We start from the raw sequence: 25,213 nt of genomic DNA on the forward strand, positions 1-25,213 counted from the left end.
CCTCCCTGGGCCTTAGTTTCTCATGTGTCAACTACAAGGTCCCATCTCCTTATTCATTCATTCACTCATTTAACAAATGTTGGTTGAGTTCCTTGTCTGTGCCAAGTACAGAGGGTACAGCAGTGAAAAAAATCCCACCTATCATAGAATTTACATTCTAGGGGAAAAAAACACAAAGAGGAAGCATATAACATGCCACTTATAGAAAATCCTATGATTGTAGCAAGGTCAGGAGTGATGGATGGAAAAATACAGCAAGGTCAGGCCTTCCTGAGAAAGTGATATCTGATTAGAGACATCAGCAAAGTAAAGGAGAGAGTCCTGGGAACAACAGGGAAGAGAACATTCCCATCTTGGTGTGTCTAAGGAACAGCAAAGAGAAGAGTCAGAGAGGGAGGCAGGAGCCAAGTCAGGTAGCGCCCCCTGGGCCATGGTGGAAGCTTGTGAGTTTATTCCAAGCTTGGAAGGCATGACGGAGTCCGCATAGGACTGACATGCTCGGACCTGCTATTTCAAGTGTTCATGGCAGCATTAGTCACAATAACCAAGAAGTGGAAACAACTCAGATGTCCATCATCTGAAGAATGAATAAACAAAGTGTCGTCTCCCTATTCAATGAAATAGGATTCAGCCATAATTGGAACAAAACGCTAACACGTGCTCTGAGATGAACCTTGAACGCATGATACTAAGGGAAAGAAGGCAGACACAAAAGGCCACGTGCCGTACAATTCCGTTTATAAGAAAGGCCGGAGTAGGCAAATCTACAGATGCAGAGAAGAGATGAGAGGTTACCAGGGCCTGGGGTGGGCACGCTGCAGGGGGGAGGGGGAAGGAGCTGCTCATGGGCACAGGGGCACAGGGTGACTCTAAACATTTCCAGGATCAGGAGTTGAGATGAATTTTCTCTTTAACCCTTGAAAGGGTTCCAACACATAGGCCAGTCTGTTGGCAGAGATATTTTTTCCTCTCTCATCCACATAAAAGACACTCACCTTCACCAAGCATAAGCAAAAAGGACAAATTATAATATTATAAGAATACTGACGGCTCTCACGGAACGGAAAGGATAGGAAATAGCCACACCAGGAAGAATCAGCAGTCTGTGTGTCTCCTCTCTTTCTCCCTCTCTCTCTCCCCAACTCCTCCTGAAACAGATTGCTATCTCTCCCTGTGTTCTTGGGCAATCCACCATTTTCCATACATTATGGTTTCAGGTACAAGGGACTACCTTTCCTTTCTCTAGTCTCAGGCCAGACCCCCAAGGGACCACTCTAAGGGGCCCAGCGTGGGTCTCGGGTCTCTGCATCTAAGGCTAAAGGCAAGGTTCACTACAGTAACCACAGCTCTCTTAGTGCCCTTGGGATTAGAATATGGAATTGGGGGTGTGGGTGGGCTTTCCTCAGAAGAAAAGAGAAATTTTCCAGAAATCGAGACTTGTTCAATGAATGACCCTTAGGATACTTTTAAATGAGGGATCTCTTAAGATAAAGTGTTTATGGTCAAACAGTAATCGAGTGGTTTTTAACAAGGATGCGTCTGGCGAGGGCTGGCACCATTCTAGAGCCGCAAGAACAGCGTGAAAGCATTTTGTGGCCAGCAGTGCCCGGCAGAGGACCTGCGGTTTGGGGACAAAGCAGACCTCTAGAGACCCCTCATCCCAGCCCCACTCTCAGAGAACACAGTGACCCCACAGGACACCCCCACGAGCCCCGAGACGACATCCCCTTGCCAGCTCAGCTGAAATGCGTTCCTCCAGATCACACCGAGATGGTCCTGCATCTCATCAACATGGCTCTCGCTCCAGCCACAGATGGCAAAAGGAACGTTCATCCCCGCCCCTTGCTCCCTGGCCCGGCTGCTTCCACATTCCTTGACAATAATGCTGGTTCAGAAGCTGGCACTGGAGCCAACCCTTGCTAGGCACAGCAGGGTGGGCAAGGCAGTAGGAAAGCTGGCAAGGTGAGAAATAGGAGCGTCGGATTTTATGCAGCCCCGGCAGCCGGGAAAGTGCTGTGAAAAGTGGGCAGTTGGGCCGCAGCAGATGACGGAGTTTTATCAGGTAAGGGGGGGTGGGGGGACATGGGAAAATTAGAGCCCCACTTGCCAAGTCTCAGAGACACCTGCGTCTAATTTAGCATAAGGAAGATGTTATGGAAAAGGGCTGCCACCTTCCTCAGAGGCAGACTCTCACTCAATCTGGTCTATTCCAGCTCCCAAACCTCTCTAGCCCCACCCCACCTGCTCTAAGCCACCATCGTCTCTACCGCGACTACTGCCTCCCGAATTCTTTATCTGCTCCTCTGCTGCAACAATTCATTCTCCACCCAAGGACCAGAGTGATCTAAGCTGGAGGTCTAATTAAGCCTCACCTGAGCTTAAAATCCAGCAGTGGCTCCCCAAAGGACAGAGTCCAAAATCTTTCACAGCAGCTCACAAGGCCCATTACGTGCTGGTCCTGGCTGACCCCCAACAGCATTAAGCATCAAGGGGCTTGGGGTGTATAGCAGAATCACTGGTTCCCTGCCCAGTCCCCTCACCTCTACCATACTGGCCCAACTTCCAATAGAGCCAGCACCTGCTCTCCTCTGCTGGACAGCTTTCTCTTTTTTGAATCTTTCTTTTTTTTTGAATCCACTTTTGCTCATATGAGCGGCGGGACAGAAGTGCCAGGGAATTAATGCCCTGCTCTGCCCCCACTGAGAGCAGCCCTCCAACAATGACTAATGGAAGGTGGTGTATAAATACCCCAGCTCCATCACCCATTGGCTGGGACGACTGAGATGCATATTGGACACAGGCCCCCACAGGTCCCCACTTGCCCATAGCAGTAACTTGTTTGATTTCACATCCTTTCCCAGTCTCACCTCCTCATTCAACTGGTATTCAAAATCGTCTCTCAGATAAAGCTTTTATATTCAAATCTTTATTTCTGGGTCCTCTTTGGGAAGATTTCTGAAAAAAACAACTGTTTTCCATAACCAGGTTTTCCAGCTATGTACTTGCACATGTAGTAACGAATGTGCCATGTTCTCTGCAGCCTTAGGACCTTTGCACAAGCTGTTCCCTCTGCTTAGCATACTCTCCCCTTGCACCGCCCCACCCCTATAGCACTGTCTAGCTCCGGGGTAGATCTTTAGCTCTTATCTTTAGCTCTCACCTTCTTGGGTAGAACTTCTTTGACCCCAGCACCCCCCCACACACAAACACAGACACATACACATACACACATACACACAAAGTTTTCATTCCCCGGGAGTTTACTATCCATGCACACTATTTCTTTTTCATTTCATTCTACTCAATTATTCATTCAAATCTCAATTCATTCAAAGCCTGTATTCCCTGCAGAGACGTAAGCCCTATGAGAACAGGAACTGTATCTGTGGGATCATTTCTGGATGCCCAGAGTATAACATGAAGTAGATCCTCAAAGTGGAGTCAAATGAGTAACACTTTGACTTCAAAAAATTAGAAAGGGAAGGTGTAAAACTCACCCAGAAAGGGAAATGTGAACCATACGAATAGGATAATCACAGCCACCATGGCTCGGCATGTACAGTGGGGCAGGCACTTACCTGTGGCTTCATAAACATCACCCTAATTAGCCCTCATAAGTAGATACTGATAAATCCCTATTTGACAAAGGGGGAAATTGAGTCAAAGAGAGGCTTAGTAACTTGTTAAGGACACACAGGAAACAAAGGACAGAGCTGGGATTTGAACTCAGAGAGTCTGGCCATCAGAGTGCACGTATTTAACCGCAAAGCTCTCTTGCCTCTTACCATACGGCGTGAGATGCCAATTATTAAGCACTCCACAGCACCTGTATACAGAGCTTCTCCTGCTCAGGAGGCGTGACATGAAGATAGACAAACAGAATCATTGGCCTGATGGCATTCATTCACCAGATCAGATATTATAAATACTGTAGAGACAAAGAAGATGAGAAGCACCTCACTTAAACAGGTCAGATTTTAACATTTAAATGAAGACCTGAAAAATGAGAAAAGTTCAGCCACCCTAAAGGGGTGGGCAGAGAACATTTTCCCCCAGACCGTGGGAAATGTTGGCTGTTATTCTAGGTGCGGTGGGAAGTCACCGGAGGGTTTCAAGGAGCTGGAGGTGTGCTCTGATTTACATTTTCAAGCCTCCCCTCCAGCTGCTGTGGGGAGAGTGGGTGGCGGGGAGACAGGAGCAGAGACCGGCAAAGAAGCTGCTGCCAGGGTTTAAGTGAGAGACCCCAGTGGCTCCAGCAGGGCTGGGGGCAGGGGAGATGGAGAAACAGGACCCCGTTCAGGATACATTTGGGGGAAACCCACAGCAGAACCTAGTGATGGGCTCAGTGAAAGGCTGAAGGAGGTGAGAAATCCAAGCTGGTTTTTAGGAGAGAGTGATGAATTGTGGCAAGCCTGGCCCGAGCCTGGCAGCTTTTACAGTTTTATCCAGAGTTTGTGCTCAACGCGACCTCGTTCCCAATCCTACCTCCCTTCACCCCAACAACCACACTTCCATACTAAGCCCTTGCAGCATTTTAGGGAATCTAGAAGGAGCAAGCCTCCACATAATACAAGTGAAAACCAAAGCTGGCAATTTTTGCACTCTCCTTATGGACCAGGCGTCTATTTCATGTGATTCTCCCCAATATCTTATGACGAAAGGCCTAATATTATCAACATTTTACTGATGGAGCATAGAGAAGTGAACTAATTGTCCCCAGGCTTACACAGTGGCAGAAGAGGGTTCAAACTCAGGACTCGTCGATTACAGAGCCAAATCCTAGAGGACTAGCTGGTGATATTTTCTCCTTCTGGTGGGCCCTGGGGATCCTGGGACTGCCAGTAATTGCCTGTGAGGCCTGGGAAGATGCCTGGAGGTGCCCCGACACCTGGCTCTGAGACCACAGCTTACAGCCATGTCTTCGCCAATATCGTACGAACACCCCACTTCTGTACATCCCATTAATCTCAGCCCAGACTCAGGAAACCTCAACCACAACTGAACAATGGATACCACCAAACAGAGGGGGAGAAAAATACGGGCCTGAGGTATCCACTGATCACACCCCTGTTCTGTTCAAGCAGCTTTCCTCCTATCTCCTGTCTCATTAAACTCTTTCATGAACATTATCTCATTTGATCAATGGGTACATAGCACTCTACCCATTCCCAGAGATGAGTAAACTGAGGCTCAGCAAAGTGAAACGATCTGCAAGCTCAGAACCAAATTCTGAAGCCAGGACTCTCAGCCCAAGTCCAGTTGCCTTTTCAACATCACTCAATAGCTTGCCAGGAAAACCTTCTCAGAAGTCTTCTTTTTAGGGATTTTGTTCTATGTGCATTTTTACCAACTCAGTAGCAGCCAAGAACTGGAGGGGGAGGTGGGTGAGGAGACTAGGGACACTTGAAAGCAATAAGGGCATGATCCCAAGAGGGACTGTGATTTGAATTGAGAGAAATTGGTTTCCTGTTATCTTTGCAGCCACTACGTTTGCAATTTGGGACCTGATGCCCATGTATTGGGCCAAACACTGCCACCGTTTTCTGATCAAATCTCCTTCCTGGGAAGACACCGTTAAAAAAAAAATTTTTTTTCTATAACGTATCAGGCAGCCTAAGCTCCTCTAAAAGACCCATACTTCTGAACAAGTTCACAGAGGACTCCTACCACAGTAAGCCAGAAAGCAGCCACATTTGCAGGGGGCCAGGTAACAAGATAAATGCTCCAAGGCCTGTGTAGAGCCAAAAGGCAACAGGGTGACACTAAGATAGCAATCGCAGCCTCTGCTGTTCTGTGGGCTGCATGACTGATATCCAGCCATCACACACAAATACAGGCATCCTAGAGGTTAACATATGGAATCTTTCTGTGTATGCCGGCAAATAACCTCCTTGAATATGCCGGGCAGACTCCATCTAGAACAAAAAGGAAATGTGTCATCTTATCCATCAGGAAGTCCACATGTAAGGAGGGCTTCAGGTCTGGTTGATTCAGCTGCTCAAAGAGGTCTTAAATTCTTGTCCCAAAGCTCCATCCACCGTGCAAACTCCATCCAGAGTCTGATGCCTGCCGTGGTTGTAAAATGGCTGTGAGTAGCACTTGGTGCTAATGCTTTCTTGTGTAGGTCTAAGGGGAGGGACACAGAACCTCTCTCCAAATTGGGGACTCTAAGCCCTTTATCATGTGTCCATTTGGACTAGCTCAGTTTCATATGACGACGCCAGACCAACAACAGTCACTAGGGAATGCCCCCAGGGATGTTCGGCAATGCTCTGAAACATTTTTAGCTGTCACACTGCGGGTGAGATGCTACAGGCCAGGGGTGCTGCTAAACATACTATAATACACAAAACAGCCCCCCCCAACAAAGAATTCCCTGGTCCAAAATGTCAATAGTGCTGAGACTGAGAAACCCTGCCTTAGAGTAATCTAGATCAGGGATGGCAAACTACAACAGGCAGGCCACAATCTGGCCCACTGACTGACTTTATAAATAAAGTTTTATTGGAACACAGCCACATTCATTCATTTACATATTGTCTATGATTGCTTTTATTCTACAACAGAGAGTTGTCACACAGCTAGTTGTGACAGAGCCAGACTTCAACCCCCCACACCACCAAAAGCTTTAAGTATTTACTCTCTGGCCTTTCTCTGGAAAGTTTGCTGATCCCTGATCTAGGTCTACTCTTAAAGCTGCCATTGGAAAAGTATATAAACAAAATTTGGATTCTGTTAAGGAGAAAAATTTATATTGGGAAGTAATAAACAGTAACCACTAACAGTGTTTTTAGAGGTCACACACCATAGGGCAGAGCTCTTAGCAGGGGCTTTCCCAACAAAAATTTATTTCCACATATAAGATTTATTATAAAAATTAGAAACTTAGGTCTTACACAGTTTTTAAGTTGATGAGAGGTGGTAAAACATCCAATCCCCACCAACACCAAAAAACCAAGATTTTCCTTCATTCACTTTCTACCACAAACAGAAATGATCATCAGGGACCGGTGGGTTTTGAGTCCTCAAAGTCCGAGTCAGGCCTGGTGTGGGCTCTATGGCCGGCCAAAGCCATACCAAAATCAAGGGAGAAGAAACTGCAGGAGAGGAAATTACTGAGTCAAACAGAGAGCAATATTCCTAGGAGAGGAAATTACTCAGCAGGAAGAATCACAGGGCAGATGAGGGAACCATCCCCAGCAAAATGGCGGCCTGACAACAATCTTGCCCTCCTTGCCCTGGGCTCCTAGAGGATTTCACAAAGTCTGTCCAAGACGTCTTTTCCCTCAACAAACCTAATTGGGTTGCTGATCCTTGGAACCAAAGGATTCCTGAGAAAGATGAAACCTCTTGAGTCACTGGATACCCTTTCCAGGACCCAACCCTCAATGCCTCAGGGACAGGGTATATATTTGCCCTTTGGGTTGACTGGCTCCTCCTCGCTTCTTCCATCCCAGGAAACCCAGGGATTCCTGACTCACTTGGCAGGCAACTGGGCAGACCCAGAGGACTGACAGAACATTCAGGACTTAGAAACTAAGAAACCCAGGAGGGAAAATGGTACCTGACTTTTCATAGTTATTTTAAAGGTTTCTTTTAATAGCAACCTTTACTAGACTTGTCAACTGTGAGTCAGTATCAACTCCTACAAAAGACCAAGAAGGGAAAAAACTTTTTTAATGGAAAAAAGAATTCATGGCCATGTCTTTTCCACATGACATAATAATATTGCTTTGATCTTCTGCTCACTCATCTGAAACCCACCACTAAACACCCTGTTCCTATTACTTTCCCATTTGCTATTTTAATTGAATGAGAACCATCATATCGTGCCCAATATTCATTCCCCATCTGCTGCTTCTCCAGTTTTTTCTGGGAGCGCCTGGGACAACACTCCTCCCTGGAACAGAGTCTACTCTCTGACTTCCTCTGGAATAGATTCTCTTTCCTGAAGCCAGACCATTCATCTCCTGGCTGCAGATCTGTCCTGGAGGTGTCCCTCTGGGGGCCACCAGCTGGGTTTCTGGGCTGTCCTGATGGGGTGGAGGGGGGTGGTGCGAACTTTTGTCTCTGCTGTTTCCAACCCACCCTCCCCAGAATGAGGCTCAGGAAAGGGAGTCCCCGCCATCTGAACCACACTAAAGGCAAAAAATCAATCAGATGATGACTCTGAGTTAAACAAACTGCAAGCAAGATCGCAGTAAAGCCAAACATTTCATCGAGAACATATTCAGCACACACGTCTTGACTAAGTGCTAGATTGTACAGACAGAGACAAGGAAAGTACAGTCTGTATGCTCAAAGCAACCAGTCTCGAAAAACACGGTCCAGTGTAATTGGAGCAGAAGTCATACTTGCAATCTGGAAGTTTCTAGTAGCCACATTAAAATAAGTACAAAGAAATAAGCACTACCAGGCTCTTCACACACAGTATTTTATTTTATTTTATTTTATTTTTTTTAAGGTTTTATTTATTTGAGAGAGATAGAGATAGCGAAAGAGATAGAGAGAACAGGGGCAGGGAATCGAGGGAGAACCAGGCTCCCCACTGAGCAGGGAGCCGGATGCAGAATAAAATCCCAGGACCCTGGGATCAGGACCTGAGCTGAAGGCAGAAGTTTAATGGACAGAGGCATTTAGGCACCCAACACACAGTATTTTCTAATTTAATTCTCACAACAAACATATGAATCAAGAACTTTTATTTCCTCATTTTACAGATGGTAACACTGAGGACCACAAAATAGTTAAAACTGTGCTGGGTCTCACACTGGTAAGCGGGTCTCACACTGGTAAGCGGCATAAAGGGAATTTAAACGAGACAATTTAGTTACAAAAACCGGCTCTCCAGCACACTGGATTGTTGCAGGGATGTTGTTATTTAGAAAGGTCAAGAAGCCCTTTTTCTTTCATCCTCTAATCTATTCCTGGCTTCCAAATTCAGATTCTGAAAAATCTGCGGCTTTTTCCTGTGGCAAACACGTCAAGCCAGGACATTAAATTCAGACCTAAATAAATATGCTTTTATCAATGCTACAAACCAGTTCTGTTTGGCCCTTGCTTGTCTGCAAAATACTTTCCTACTAACCTTGTACCTTGTTTGTACCATCCAGTGGGGGCAGAGGGAGACTGAGTAACTGGCTGAGTCACCCCTTCCGGAGCTTCTAATCCACAGGGGTCCCAAGGCAATTCCTCCTTGAGCTACACAACCTCTCAGAAAAGGAACCTTTCCCCCAGAGAGACAAAGGATTAAAACAGAAGTTGGTATGGGGCGCCTGGGTGGCTCAGTGGGTTAAGCCGCTGCCTTCGGCTCAGGTCATGATCTCAGGGTGCTGGGATTGAGTCCCGCAACGGGCTCTCTGCTCAGCAGGGAGCCTGCTTCCCTTCCTCTCTCTCTGCCTGCCTCTCTGCCTACTTGTGATCTCTCTCTGTCAAATAAATAAATAAAATCTTTAAAAAAAAAAAAAAAAAACAGAGGTTGGTATCTTGAGCATTTATTATGTACCCGCCACTGGACTGGATGCTGGGGTTAAAGAGAAAAAAACAAGCCCCTCCCCAACCCCTTGTAGGACTTACATTCTCTCAGAGACAGCAGAAACAGAGCAGAGAGCTGCAGTCGTGTGTGATGAGAACCATGATAGGAGAGCAGTGGGAACCCGTGGGCAAAGCACATGATCCTGCCTGGGGAGCACCATGGAATGGGGAGCATCGCGGTCAAGGAGAACTTCCTGGAGGAGGCGATCCATGGATTGAGTTTTGAGGAGTGAGGGTAAAAAGGCAGGAGACAACAAGGTCAGCAAGACATGAGGCCGGAGAGAGAGGGAGGCCCAGACCTTGGAAGGCCTTGAGTACCCGAATGAGGAGTTTGGACATTTCCTTGAAAACGATGAGAGATTCTGCCTCAGTTTCCACATCTAAAAGAAGGAAAATAATCATATCCACTTCACAGGGTTGTTGTGAGATTAAACGGCTTAGCATAATGGTTGGTATTAAGTGCTCAATAAATGCTCATAATTAGTATTGAAAGGTTTTAGAGAGACTAATAATATTAATGACTGTTAGTGACAACTTCCATTAATTTAACATTTATATGTGCTCGAATGGGGCTGAGCCCTTCATGCAAATAACTGTTTTTCTTCTAAACATGTGTAGCTATCTGAAATTGCATCCTAGGTTCTGTGGTTACCTCCTGTCTCTTCCACTAGAACAGAGGCTCCCTGAGGGCAAGACCTGTTTGACTTGTTTGCTCCGGTCTCTCCAGTGCCTACAACGGAGACTGACACATGAAGCAGAGTTCAATACACCACTGTTGGATGAATAAATGATATCTCATGTACAATAATGCAGAGACACAAATATTATTACCCTGATTTTACAAAGGAGGGAAACTGAAGTATAAAGAAGTCATGGGAGCTGCAATGGTGACAAAAGATGTAAAATGGGAAAGACTGGAGGAAAGGAGACCAGGGAGAAGGCTACTGCAGACATGCAGGGAAGAAAACGGGATGGAGAGAAGTTACTAGGTCAGAGAAATAGTAAGAAGGTGGGGGACTAGGTGGGTGGATATGGAGTGATGGATGGATGGATGGACATGTGGATGGACAGGAAGGTGGGTGGACAGGTAGATATGTGGATGGATAAATGAGTAGATACATGGGTGAACTGATGGATGGGTAGATGGATACACGAATGGGTTGGTTATGAACGAGAGGATAAGCAGATCTTCCGAGGTTCCTAATACACTTGTGTGAAGCATTTTACACATAGAATAAATAACTTCACTAACAGTAGCCACAATGAATATTAAAATATTGTCCAGGTAGGGGCACCCGGTTGGCTCAGTCGGTTACATATCAGACTCTTGATTTTGGCTCAGGTCACGGTCTCAGGGTTCTGAGAGAGAGCCCCATGTCTGGCTCTGTGCTGGGCTTGGGAATTCTCTCGCTCCCTCTCCCTCTGCCCTTCCCCCGCCCTCTCTTCTTCTCTGAAAAAAAAAAATAAAAATTAAAAGTAAGCAAGTAAATAAATAAATAAATAAATAAAATATCGTCCAGATAAAGAAGGCAGAGTCTGTAACATCATGAGTCAGGAAATAAAATAATCCTCTCCAATATGCGTTCATGCCAATTTTGTCCAAGGCTCATGTGCTCAATTATTCTTTCCTTTACCCATCCAAGACAAATAAGGCATAAATCAGCCCTTAACCTGTCATTCCTTCAGCTGATTTTCAAATCCAGAGTGCTGAGGCTTTAAATTATTCTGTACCTAACTTGGTTAGCAGTACCTGGCTGTACAGAGGATGATCTTATTGTCAAGGAAACGGAGTTGGTCTGACCTCCAAAAGCTCCTGCTGATGTGGCTGCTATTCCAGAGAGAGAGTTAAAGGCAACTCTGAATGGCTCTGAAAGATGATTCCTGTCCAGTTGAGTTGAAACAGACATTCAGTCATAAAAAATCCCAGATGGGTCACTCTTCGTTATTAAAAGCAATCGTGGACAGAGAGTCTGCTATGTTCTTTCTTTTTCTTCAGCTCCTCCTTTCCCTATGTCTTGAAAATATACAGACTCACACACATATGACCATGTTCAAGGCCGGAGTAGGTGAAATATAGTAATACAACTTAAAAGAAAGCCTCACCCAAATCAGTACCTTCCCAATCTTTCCTTGAAATTCTCCCATGAGCAACATATTCTTTTTTGGCAAATATGACCCACTTGAGACCTGATGACCTCTTTTTAAATAATATTCAAGAATTCCACAGGCTTGACTAGGAAGAATCAACATACCTCCACAGAAACTTCCTTTAGCCTGTAAATTATTTAAGTCAACAGGCGTATTAGTTTGCTAGGGTTACCAATACAGAGTACCACAGACTGGGTGGCTTAAACAATAAGAATTTCTATTTTCACAGTTCTGGAGGCTAAGAGTCCAAAATCAAGGTCTTCTCTTTATACCTGTCTCTTCTTATAAATAAACACACCAGTCCCACCCGATTAGGGCCCACCCCCAATGACCTTGCTTAACCTCAGTTACCTCCCAAAAGACCCTATCTCCAAACACAGTCACATTCTGAAGAACTGGGAGTTACAACTTCAACCTAGGAATCTGGGGAGGCAGGGGGTACACAATTCAGCCCATAACACCCAGAGACATAAAGCAGTCCAGGGGACCGTCTAGTCTTACATTTATATCTCAGTGTGCGGTGGTGGTAGAAGAGGAAGCTGCTCTTCAACGGGACGGGTATTGGTTGACTCTGTTGCTTGACATCCCAAGGAGAAAATGGAATGTCACACTTTGACTGGTAATACTGGGTCACTCTGCAATGGTCTCTCGTTGGACCAGATACTGAACATGGCCATTATCCTCCTTATAAGGAAGAGAGCACCCTGACATCCTAAATTAAGGTACCATCCTACCTGTACAGGACATGCCAAGGGACTATTAAACTGGGTTGGCAGGCATTCACCCATCCCGCATCTCTGGGCTACAAGTATGAGGTTGGCGTTTGGAGGAGCTAAAGTGGGGATTTGGAGATGGGCATTTGTTGGAGGGCTGTACTTCTCCCCCGAGCCCCAACACTTCACAACAGGGTCTGAGGAGTATGTCCTCTCATCTCAAGCCAAACACAGGAGGCCTCAAAGAGGTTGATATGTGCCTCCTGGAGTCTGGGGAACTCAGGGCATGGTGTAGGGTCCTCAAAAAAAGTCCAACAGGACAAGAGGCTGTGTCTGGAGTTTTCCATGTTGGGAGAAGAACAAATCTTCCCTTCCACCAGCAGGGAGAGTCAAAGGAATGAGCTTCTTGGACATGAATATGGTTCTCCCAGAAAGAAGCTGGCTGGCATCATCCTAAAGTATATCCTGCCCAAGAGAACCACTTGGAGACATACAGGGACCAATGCACAGTTAGAGGGTTGGAAGCTGAGTCTATAGTCAGAGACCCAAAGGGCAGACTCTCTTGGGAAACCACAAAAGCACCTCATGGGAGTGTCAGCTTTGACTTCCACTCTGCCCAAAGGATAGCGATTTCAAATTGCAACAGCATCAGTTGCGGATAGCTTCTTCACTGCTGGCCCACCCCTACCCCAATCTTTCCTTCTACCCACTCTCCTCCAACCTGAAGGCAGGGGCAGCAGAAACCACAGACGACCACAAAGAAAAGAGGCTATAGAACTAGTGAGTGCAGCCCATGTGCTTTACCCCAGCTCTGCTCCTTCAAAGGGAGAAGGAGGAGGTTTAAGTTAGAAAAGAAACAAGGCTTTGGAGTTACTACAAGGAGCCCACCCTTGTAACTGAATGGTTCCCCAAAGTCATGGGACCTGCCAGAGATATCTTCCAAGGTCAGGAAAGAACAAGTGCACAGGCAGGGTATTTCTTTCCTCTATGTACACCTTACCATGTCAAACTCAACCAAGGAATTCAAAATACCCACCATATGCACTTTCCAAGGCACTAGGGATTCAGAACTAAAAAGACATAAAGTCTTGCCTCAGTAAAATCTTTATATAATCTTTAATTTATTATTGTAGGATTGTTTTTTTCAGACAGGGGCTCTGTGTAAAGGAGGGATCAGGTGTTTGCTGGAAGAAAGATGACATATATAAGGGATAACTCAGATTCTAGGAAGGTGACAACGACAGTGACATGGCTTTAGAACTGCCCCAAGCTTCCCCATAAAAACAGAGAGACTAGCTGGCAGAGGTAGCGGGTGCTAATGGCGCTCCCCAGAATCCCTTTACTGGGCTGAGGTACCTGTCACCCATACTAACAGTTCACAGCTGCCCCCTTCTCTGGAGAACTGCTTTCAGTTCAATGGAGAAGCTCTTTGTCCAGGATGTTACACCTCTCAGAACAACCCACAGCCAATAATTGGCTGATAAGACAGGTAGAAATGTGACCCCCTCCTTACTTAAGGCAGCACAACTCTGTAGTGTGAGTCATACCCCAGAACATCCCACAAGGTCAGGTTGATGCCTTTTTTCAACTGAGATCTCATCTCTGCTTACTCCCTTCTCTGCTGTCTCCTGCTTCTCTCCTTCCTTTTCTTCTGAAAGCACTTCCCCCAACGAATCAATCACATGCACCAGAATCCCTACCTCAAAAAATAGAGCAAAACCAGGCAAGATCTACAACAGGACTGGGTGAAAGCTATCCCCACAAATCCTAAAATACAAGTAAGTGGAGACAAATCGTCAGTAACTATTGGACCTACATGGTGTCAGCATCTTTGCAAGATGAAACAGAGGGAAGGAAAAGAGACCTTCTGAGACGACAACCCCTCCTCCCCAAACCAACAACGGATGTTCACAGGGAAGCAAGGCAGGCTGACCTGAGAACATCAGCTGCAACTGGGAAGGAGTCTGTAGGTTCTGACTCAAGTGAGGGCAGGGGATCAAAGTGAGATGAAGATCTAGATACTGGTCTCAAAGCAAAAAACCACTCTCTTGCAGGGCAAAGTCATGAATTGTGGAGAAACTGCTAAAAGTAGAATCTGAACTGGGCTGGGACAAAGGGGGCCAAGGAAAGAGAATGATGCCCAGATGTAAGCAGAAACGGAGGGTAAAGCAAATATAGCTCAAAGTATGGGGCCATATTTTTATCACATAGTGAGGACAACTAAAGATGGGAGCTCTAGAAACAGGAAGCTGGAAAGGTTATCCTAGCTTGATTTTTCCAAATAGAAATATAGGGAAAAGCTCATTTTGCTTAAAAAGTGAGTAATAAAAAAGCATCACTATCAAACACCAGTCAAAATTATGAGAAAACAGAGAATTTACAGACAAGGAAAACATGCGAGAAATACATGCCCACCAAAAATGGAAGAAAAGAAAAAAAAAAAACCACTATGACCCGGTATGGCAAAATGGACTAAAAGAAATTAAGAAAGTAATAGCTATAGAATATTCATATAAGTCCTTTAGAAAGAAATCCAAAGCAATAAAAACAGGAAAAAAGGAGAGTCATAATTCAAGAAAATCAACTTAAAATGCCCGCCACTGAAACAAATCCAAGAAAATTACTGAACTTAAAAAAGAAAAGGGGGGAAAAAAAGAAAAAGATTACATTCTGGGCACCAAGCCAAAAAGATCAAGTACCTTATAGGACAAATAAAACCAGACCGTCATTAGGCTTTTTAACAGCAGCACTTTATGCTAGAAGAAACAAAGAATCATATTTAAGATCTTCAAGGAAAGAAAATGTGGGCCAAGAATTTCTATCCTAAACTGACCTTTAAATAAAATAAAATTTAAAAGCGATTCCAAAAAATTCAAAGTAAAATATAATAAATGAAACTAAATATGTTTTTAAATATTCACTTAGTATTATAACCACACAGAGAAGACTTTTTTCAAGTAACTTGAAAATACAAAATCTGACTAGATACCCCTCATGGAGTATAATCCAAGAATAATATTTTTAAAAGGAATGCAAAAAACAACATACCCACAAGAATTGAAGACAAAATGTTCAAACAAAATGTGTACAAGAAGGTTCATAGCAGCATTATTCATAATAGCCAAATACGGAAACAAACCAAGTGACCATCAGAGGATGAGAGTGGATGAGAGATAAGCAAATGTGGTCTATCCAGGTAATGGAATATTACTCAGCCATAAGAATGACTCCAGCACTGATACACGCTACAGCATAAATGAACTTGAAAATATGCAAAGGGAAAGAAGCTAGGCACAAAAGGCCATATAATGCATGATTCTTTTTATAGGGAATGTCCAGAACAGGCAACTCCAGAGAGATAGGAAGTAGATTAGTGACTGCCCTGGGTGGAGTTGGGGGGGCGGGTAGGGATGGGGGGAGGATAAGAAGTCACTGCCGAATGGGTACAGGATTTCTCCTTGGGATGATGAAAGTGCTTTGCATTTAAATAGTGGTGATAGAGGTGCCTGGGTGGCCCAGTGGTTTAAGCCTCTGCTCAGGTCATGATCCCAGGGTCCTGGGATTGAGCCCCATATCAGGCTCTCTACCAGCAGGGAGTCTGCTTCCTGCCCCCACCCCCTCTGCCTACTTGTTATCTCTCTCTGTGTCAAACAAATAAAATCTTTTAATAATTAATTAATTAAATAGTGGTGAGAGCTGCGCAACGTTGTGAGTATACTGAAAGCCACTGAATCCTACATTTTAAAGTGGCTAAAAAAAGAAATGAAAAAAATAATAAAATAGCTAAAAATGGTGATTTTTGTTATGTGTTTTACCTCAATTAAGAAAATCCTAAACTATTTTGTCCTAATCAGATTGATGGTGTAAATGAGGATATTGCCATTTCTAGACTGGTGTGTGTGTACTGAAGGATTCTGAAGCAAAAAAGAAAATTATGGTGGTATCTCTGGGAACCAAGATTCTCAGCACTGGAGGAAGGAAATACAGAGTTAAGAGTGTTGAGGTTGAATAAAACCCCTACTTCTCACAAAACTAAACATGCTCTTAGCACACTATCCAGCAACCACAGTCCTTGCTTGGTGTTTACTCAGAGGAGCTGAAAACTTGTGTCCACACAAAAACTGTATATGGATGTTTATAGAAGCGTTACTCGTAATTGCCAAAACCCGGACACAACCGAGATGTCCTTCAGTAGGTGAACGGTCCGTCCATACAAAGGAATACTATTTAGCGCTAAAAAGAAATTAGCTATCGAGCCATAAAAAAGACATGGAGAACTTTAAATGCATATTCCTAAGTATAAGAAACCAATATGAAAAGGCTATATACTGTGTAATTCCAACTACATGACATTCCAGAAAAGGCAAAACTATGCAAGAAGAGACAATAAAAAGATCAGCAATAGCCAGGGGTCGGGGGGGGGGGAGAGCATGTGGGGAGAAATGAATATGAGCAGAGCACAGAGAATTCTCTGGGGCAGAGAAAATGCTCCATATATTATAATGACCGATACATGTCCTTAAACATGTGTCTAAGCCCACAGAATGTACAACACGAAAAATGCACCCTAAGGTAAAGTATTGACTTTGGGTAATTATAATATGTCAGTGTAAATTCATCTTTGGTTACAAAAAAAAATTCTACCATTCTGGTAAGTGATGATGATAACGGGAGGTGAGGGGGTGCTGGCTATGCATGTATGGAGGAAGAGAGTAAATGAGAAATCTCCATTTCTCATTGAGGTCTCTCTCAATTTTCTTGTAAACCTAAAACTACTCTAAATAAAACACAGTCTTAAAAATAAACCCTAGAGGAGCACCTGGGTGGCTCAGTTGATTAAGCTTAAGTCTAACTTCGGCTCAGGTCATGATCTCAGGGTCTTGGGATGAGCCCTGCAGTAGGGAACCTGCTCAGAAGGGAGTCTGCTTGTCCCCCTGTCCCTCTGCCCTGCTCATGCTCCATCTCTCTCTCTCTCTCTCTCAAATAAAGAAAACCTTCAAAATAAATAAATAAATAAACCCTATAGCCATGATTTGAATAGGAAGCACCAATATGAATTTATCATGTGTTTTGTGTTTTTTAAGTATATACTTACTAACCCTGACTACTGGAAATTCCTAGAAACAATCACTGAATGTCCTGGTACCATGTTTCACGGAGACTAGTACTCAGGAAATATTTGTGGGAAGGAGAGAGGGAGGGAAGAAAAAAAAATGAACAAACCTGGCTGTATGCTTGATGTGGGTGCATATGGAAAAAGGTCTGCAAGAATATGTTAAGATCACTAACAATAATGAGCTTTAGGGAATGGAAGGGGGAGGGGCTAGTATCTTTCACTATTAACTTTAATACCCTTTTTAAACTATAGACTATTTTAAAGAATATATAAGAACTTTATTTTTTTTCTCATTAAACTTTTGTTTTAATGGGAAGAATATATAAGAACTTTTAAATAAAAATATATCCAGGGGCGCCTGGGTGGCTCAGTGGGTTAAAGCCTCTGCCTTCGGCTCAGGCCATGATCCCAGGTTCCTGGGATCGAGCCCCGCATCAGGCTCTCTACTCAGCAGGGAGCCTGCTTCCTCCTCTCTCTCTGCCTGCCTCTGACTACTTGTGATCTCTGTCTGTCAAATAAATAAATAAAATCTTTTTAAAATGTATTTAAAAAAATAAAAAATAAAAATATATCTGTAAATAAAAGCCCTCAAGCAAACTGGTGATATGTACTATGTATTTGAAAGCTATGCCTGACAAAAATTAATAGAGCTCTTTGTGCATATGAATGTTTGTCTCATATTATAATAATGTTGTCTCAATATTATAATAATATGGGAAACTTTCAAACTACCAAGATTCAGTAATAGGACACTGGTTAAATTAATTAGGTACATACACATATACTGGAAAACGAAGCAGTCATTAAAATTAATATGTTCCAAAACCATTTAATGAATAGAAAAATGCTTATGATGCATTATTAAATGGAAAAAAAAATTCTAAAAGTACTTCATGTAAGATACAAATTTTTGTTTAAAATGTTTATGTTGTGGGGGGGGTGCAGGGGCACCTGGGTGGCTCAGTTAGTTAAGGTTCCAACTCCTGGCTTCGGCTTAGGTTATGATCTCAGGGTTGTGAGATAAAGCCCCATATCAGGCTCTGGGCTCAGCTGGGGGGGTCTGCTTGAGATTCTCTCTCCTTTCCCCTCCCCCACCCCACCTTCATACTCAATGCATGAGCTCATGTGCACTCTCTCTCTTTCAAATAAAATCTTTAAATAAAAAATAAAAATAAAATATTTGTGTGTGTATGCATGTGCACTACATGTACCCAATATATTCCCATGCATGGAAAAAGGTCAGCAAAAAATGCTAAAGAGGTTGTGTTTGAGTTACAAGATTATGGGTAATATTTATTTTTATTCCTTCAGTTGCCTCATAATTATAGTGTACCTACCAAGTATTTTCTTTATTTCCATTTTCATAAACATGTTTTATATTTGTAATTAGGAAAAAGCAATAAACATTTATTTTAAAGGAGTAAAAAAGGATCTGTAGAAATACCAGCCTCCTCCCACTCCTTTAAATCTGCTGTTTGCACTTACCCTGAGCCCAGGCACAGGGGCTTTAAAAGAAACAGTGACTGAATGGGGCGTTAAGCTTTGCTTCTGCCCGCGACCAGAACTACCATTACCCCATATGACCACTCACCATCATCCCATGTGGCCATCCTTCAGATTTACAAAACCCATTTACTTCTCCCTTTTCCTACACAAGCCTTTGAGTTTTCCACACTAATGCCCAAGGTCATGTGCCTAGGTAGGACCAAAGTGCCAGACCTCCGCAGTTTTTGCCAACAGTCACTCTTTTCCTAACAAAGTATCCTGAATTATCGCTGGGAAATACCACCTTTCCAGTCTCATCTAATGTGCTACAGGTAGGGCTCCAGCTGCAACCAAGGGTCAGAACATAGGACCCAGGTCCAATCAAATCAGCACATTAAACATTTAATCCTAGGGCACCTGGGTGGCTCAGTTGGTTAAACTTCTGACTTCAGCTCAGGTCATGATCTCAGGGTCCCAGGGTCAAGGACTGCACTGGGCTCCACACTCCGCAGGGAATCCGATTGTCCCTCTGCCTCTCCCTCTGCCTCTCCCCCGGCTCATGCTACTTCTGTCTCTCTCACAAATAAACAAAATCTTAAAAATAAGTAAATAAAAATTAAAAATAAACTTAATCCAGTGGTTAAGAGATAATTGTGTGAGCCTATGAGATGTAATGAAAGCTTCGCTGCAAAGCTGGCACAAAGACTGTCTTACTTTCCTGTTGTGTGTAGATAGGGAAGGATGTATTCCTGGGAACGACCAGCAGTCACTGTAAGACCACAAAGGGAAAACTTGTCTATGAATGCAATCAACTCAAAGAAAGCAGAACCCAGAGATGGAGAAAAAGAAGAGATGAACCCTGATGGTATCATTCAGGCTCCTGGATCCAGATTTGCCTGACCTACCTCTGGACTTTTCGATTACTTGAGGCGATAAAATCCCGTCTTTGCTTAAACCAGTTTGTGTTGTGTTTCTTCTCTGACTTCCAATCAAACACTACCAATCGATACACCTCCCTTCTTCCAACTGGTTGAGCAAAGGACATCTTGCCATCACCCGCCCTGGGAGATGACTTACCCAGAAACCTAGAATCCGAAGACCTGGATCTGAGTCCTTCCTCCTCCACTTCCTAGCTATGTGACCTTGAACCAGTCCTTTATTCTTTCTGAACTCCAGTTCCCTCATCTGTGAAAGAAGGATATTAACACCTATCTTGGGCTTGTTGTGAAAAATCCAATGTTAAAAATTTTGACTTTTAAGAGCAATGGGAAACCTGCAACAGGCATTAATAAGGAGAATAATCCATGTTGGAAAAAAAAATCACTTTGGCTGTTGTATAGAGAATGGGTAGAAGGAGGACAAGAATGAAAGCATCTGTGGGAGAAAGATCAGTTAGGAAGGGCTTTTGAAGTCCAGGAAGATGATGGTGGTTTGACCCGGGACGTTTACCCAATGTTTACTACCGAACATCAATGGCAAAATGGCAATTGCCAAAGCTGGCCAAATTCCCATATACTATGTCTTTTTGCCATGTTATTTTCACATAAATGAGTTTTGTCTGTAAAGAAATTCTGCCTGACTCTTAAGCAATAATATTCATGAAACCATGAGGCTAATTTGCAAGATACATAGACATATAATAAATCATGTTATACATATTTCTAGGCCACATTTAAGAAAGTACATAACTACTAATTTTTCAAATGTTTATATACAAGTCTCTGAAGTTCAACCTGAGTACTACCAATAGGAGACAATAAACCATCCAGAAGACTGTGGGAGGGACAGGGGACAGAAAGAAGTATTTCTTTTTATTATACAGAGAAAAAGTGCTACCTGGCATCAAGTAAAGTCGTTTAAGAAGGTTACTAGGGAAATTCTTACCTGTGGATGGACCTTACTCTAAGAGAGAAGCCAATTTTAAAAATAAATAAATAAAAATAAAAATAAGAACTCGGCTGAACAGAGAAATGAGAGGGTGGTTATTTGAATGACATTCTTCCCTTTTACAAAATGGCTCACCGTGGAGACCCTTTAAACCGAGAGCTCCCCTACTGAGTAAGTGCCTAGTACCATCATTAACTACTTGACAGAGAACCTGGGGGCAGCTAGGGGAGGAAGGAGGAGGTGGAGAGGAATTTTAAAGCCAAGCCCCGGCCCATTTAAGACCAATTTGAAACGAAGATTTCAGAAAGTCTGAAAGTATAATTTAAGTGAATGCGCTAAGTAGGCTTCTGTGAATAACTCCTCCACTTAGACAATGTTCCTCTAGAACACCCTACTCTGCAGCCATTAAAAAGTGTGTTTTAGCAGAATATTTAATGACATTGGACACATCTCAAAAGCAGGTGGCAAATCAGCATGTACAGCATGATTCCAATTTCAGATTTAAAAAAGAAATTCTATACATGGGTAAAAAAAAAAAAAAAGACTAGGAGTCTACATTAAAATGTTAACAGTGGTTATATATAGAGGATGGGTTAGATGGATGATATATATATATTTTCTTCTTTGTTCTTGCTGTGTTTACCCAAGTTTCTGATAATTTTATAAGCAGGGAAGGACAATTAAAGGGTTTGGTTTTTGTTTTTTTTTTTTTTTAAGATTTCATTTGTTTATGTGAGAGAGAGAGAGAGAGAGAGAATGAGAGGAGAGAGGTCGGCGGGAGCAGCAGACTCCTTGCTGAGCAGGGAGGCCGATGTGAGACTCAATCCTGGGGACTCCAGGATCATGACCTGAGCTGAAGGCAGTTGCTTAAGCAACTGAGCCACCCAGGTGCCCTAAAGGGTGTCTTTTAAAATAAGAATCCTCTGAGGGTCTACTGCATATTGTTACCAATTACTTGTTGACTGAAAACATAAAATAGGAAATCTCTTTCTAGAAGGGACAAAACTCTTATATATGATGATAAAATGATAACTAACATCTGTAACCAATGATTATGTGTCAGGCCCTATGCTTACCACCTTATATAATCATGTCTTTGACAATGACTTTTAACAATCACCTATGAGACGGGTATTTTTATTCACAGCCCCCACCCCAGCTTTCCAAATAAAGAAACTGGGGCTCAGAGCAATGACATAACCTGTTCAAGGTCACTAACTGGCAGGTGGCAGAGAATCCAGGTCTCCTGATTTCTAATTCAGGGCTCTTTCTCCTCCATAGCATTGGGTTTCTACAGATGCCCTAGTTTATGGGCTGAAAATATCGCATAATTACCCCATAAATAAGCCATCGAACTTATTTATTCCTTGCATTTAACTTATTATTTAGCATTTAAAGGACACATTACATTGAGCAAGAACCATCAATCTTTCACATAATGCTCTGGTTAATAACTTGGTAATTATAATCCACAGTCACAAACCCGAACATGCTTGTCGTTTCCATGGTGCCAGGTTCCCTTTCAAAGAAGAGAACTCGTCAATTATCTCTGACCTGCTCGCTCTATGAATTTACACCCTTCGAAAGCACCAGCACTTACCCTGGTGGTTGGAGTGTTTAAGAGTAACTCCAGAGCTCCTGACCCTAAGGATTTGAAAGCCGTGTATCTACGATCCCCTTTAACGTGGTATGAGGGTATCATTTACACATTCTTCTATGCTAACAGAACTCCTATTTATAAAGCATTCCTGAGCTAACTGCTTTGCTTACAGGAAGAATACCAGAATGCACTGCTTACCAATCTAATCAGAGCCAACACCTCTTTGTATCAGTCAGTTTCTGCTGTGTAATGTACAATTTCAAATCCCCATGGGTTACAAGGAAAAAATAAACTTATTATTTAACTTATGGGTCTGTGGTCAGTGATGGTTCTGCTGAGCTCATGTGGGATTCCATGAGCCTAGCTCCAGGCTTTAGGTTGGGTTCAGACCTGTTCTAAGGGTCTCCCCATTCTCTATGGAGCAGTGGTCATCTGAAGTATGATTTTTTCATAGCAAAAAGCAGGAGAACAAGAGAGCTAGGGAAAACACATGATGTCTTTGAGGACCAGGCTTAAGATTGACACATTTGCATCTCTGTCCACATTTCATTGGCCAAAGCAAGTCTCGTGGCTAAGTCCCCAACTAATGAGGCACAGAAATCTCCATCCACTCTAGTGGGAGGTACTGTGAAGTCACATGGCAAAAGGTACTGATGTGTAATGCCATTTAGAAAGAGAATGAAGAATTGGGAGCAATGATCCATTCTACCCATATTTTGTAACAAATATATTGCAATGTGCCCTTTACTATCCTGAAATGAAATTCAAAAAATAATACAACCTATACATGTATAATTTTCAAAAGTCAATTTCACATGTGAATTCTGGAAGACACCTTAAGGTAGTCTGATGTTGGCACACAAACCCAGAATCATGCATGCATAATAGCTAAAAATGCAAGCTTCCTCAGGGGTATGGTGTGAGCCCCCCAAATAATCGAAACAATGTTGCCATTGTTACGATTTTTCTGAAACGGTATACAACTATGAATAAAGTTTTCAGCAAGATAAACTACAATCATCCTTTGTTGCATACTGTAAACTGCATTCCTAGGAAAATCAGAGTATGCTAAAACCACGGACAAGGGATGCCCGGCTGGCTCAGTCAGTGGAACATGTGACTCTTCATCTCAGGATCATGAGTTTGAGCCCTATGTGTGGCACAGAGGTTACTTAAAATTTTTACAAAATGCAAAATATATTCTATGTTTGTATATAAAACAAACTCAGATGATAATATATGAATTTTTCACCTACATGAAGGTCTGGCAGGACAAAGGACAAGTCCTCCACATTGGTGAATGTCTAGCTCACTTGGTCCCCTAAAGCAAATCATGTCCTCATGATTTTGTAACTCCCCATCAGTGCAACTACCAAAATTGTGCCCACAAACTTCTGGAGAGAGTCCTAGAGGGCAGTATTGGCCCTGTGAGAACCATTGGTGTTGTATTAAAGTGGAATCTTTGATGTTCTACAGACTTTGAATACAGGCTCTGCTTCCTGCTTATTAGCTGTTGTGACTTTGGACAAGTTACTGGACTGCTCTGGGCCAGCCCTATTCATAATGTTGCTTTAAGGATTAAATGAGAGTACACAAATAGCCAACCATTTAACACAATACTTAACACATATTAAGTGCTCCATAAAAAGTCAGAGCCTAATGTTACGCTATTCATTTAATGGCAAGATTTCATTTCTCCCATTTCACAGATGAAGAGATTATGGCTTAAATGAGATGCTTTTCCTCCTCCTCTCCCTGCTGTCTTCTATTCTGAAGATGGGCACTAATTGATGTTCTGCTGAGGGTCGGTTTCAGAAGAAAGGTAAGTCTGGAAAGACTGTGGGATTGACAAGTGAGTGAGGGGATCTGGTTTCACATTCCAGGCTGAAATATGTAGTAGCTTTACTCTGAAGAGAGCACTGGATTTCATGTCCCCACTGGCATCAGTATTTGGCATGCTCAAGAGAGGTGGCAGTGTAGACCCACCCAACAGTGGTCCAAAGGAAGATATGGCCTTCAGTGGTAATGCCAGCAGAGATTTTAGAGAGGCAGTATGGCAGACAGACTTGGGATCTAGAGGTCAGAGCTCTGTCACTTACCATTCATGCATCCATCTAACTCTGGGTAAACCCCACCTCTCCCACATCTCAGTTTCATCATCTACAAAAGGAGGAATACATACCTTACAGGGTTGTTGTGGAGACCAACAAGTATGGGAAATACTTAGAACATGCTGGCATATAAGAAGCTCTATATAATTGTGCACCGCTGCCCAACTGATGTCCACCCATTGGTAAAGTGCCGTCACATACAGCCTGACCTGGCGGGTGATAAAAAGTGGCAAAAAGAATGGATGAATGGTACACAATGGAATACTATGCAGCCATCAAAAGAAATGAAATCTTGCCATTTGTGATGACGTGGATGGAACTAGAGGGTATCAAGCTTAGCAAAATAAGTCAATCAGAGAAAGACAACTATCATATGATCTCCCTGAGATGAGGAAGTGGAGATGCAACATGGGGGGTTAAGGGGGGTAGGAGAAGAATAAATGAAACAAGATGGGATTGGGAGGGAGACAAACCATAAGTGACTCTTGATCTCACAAAACAAACAGAGGGTTGCTGGGGGGAGGGGGGTTGGGAGAAGGGGGTAGGGTTATGGACATTGGGGAGGGTATGTGCTATGGTGAGTGCTGTGAAGTGTGTAAATCTGGCAATTCACAGACCT

General features: G+C 43.2%; 1 protein-coding gene across 6 annotated transcripts in view; it reads right to left on the minus strand.

Moving 5' to 3' along the window:
• SUDS3 (SDS3 homolog, SIN3A corepressor complex component) overlaps window positions 1-25,213 on the minus strand; it is a 239,545-nt gene that overhangs the window by 135,526 nt on the left and 78,806 nt on the right. For 2 of the 6 annotated variants that reach the window (XM_059140988.1, XM_059140989.1), the window contains exon 13: window positions 24,666-24,803. The exons of the other annotated variants lie outside the window; for them this stretch is intronic. In XM_059140988.1, coding sequence (XP_058996971.1) covers window positions 24,788-24,803 — 16 coding nt within the window. In that variant the 3' untranslated portion in view covers window positions 24,666-24,787. The remainder of the gene's footprint in view (window positions 1-24,665; window positions 24,804-25,213) is intronic. 6 annotated transcript variants of the gene reach the window in all.

Source organism: Mustela lutreola, chromosome 11, assembly GCF_030435805.1.
Source record: "Mustela lutreola isolate mMusLut2 chromosome 11, mMusLut2.pri, whole genome shotgun sequence".
Classification (NCBI taxonomy): domain Eukaryota; kingdom Metazoa; phylum Chordata; class Mammalia; order Carnivora; family Mustelidae; genus Mustela; species Mustela lutreola.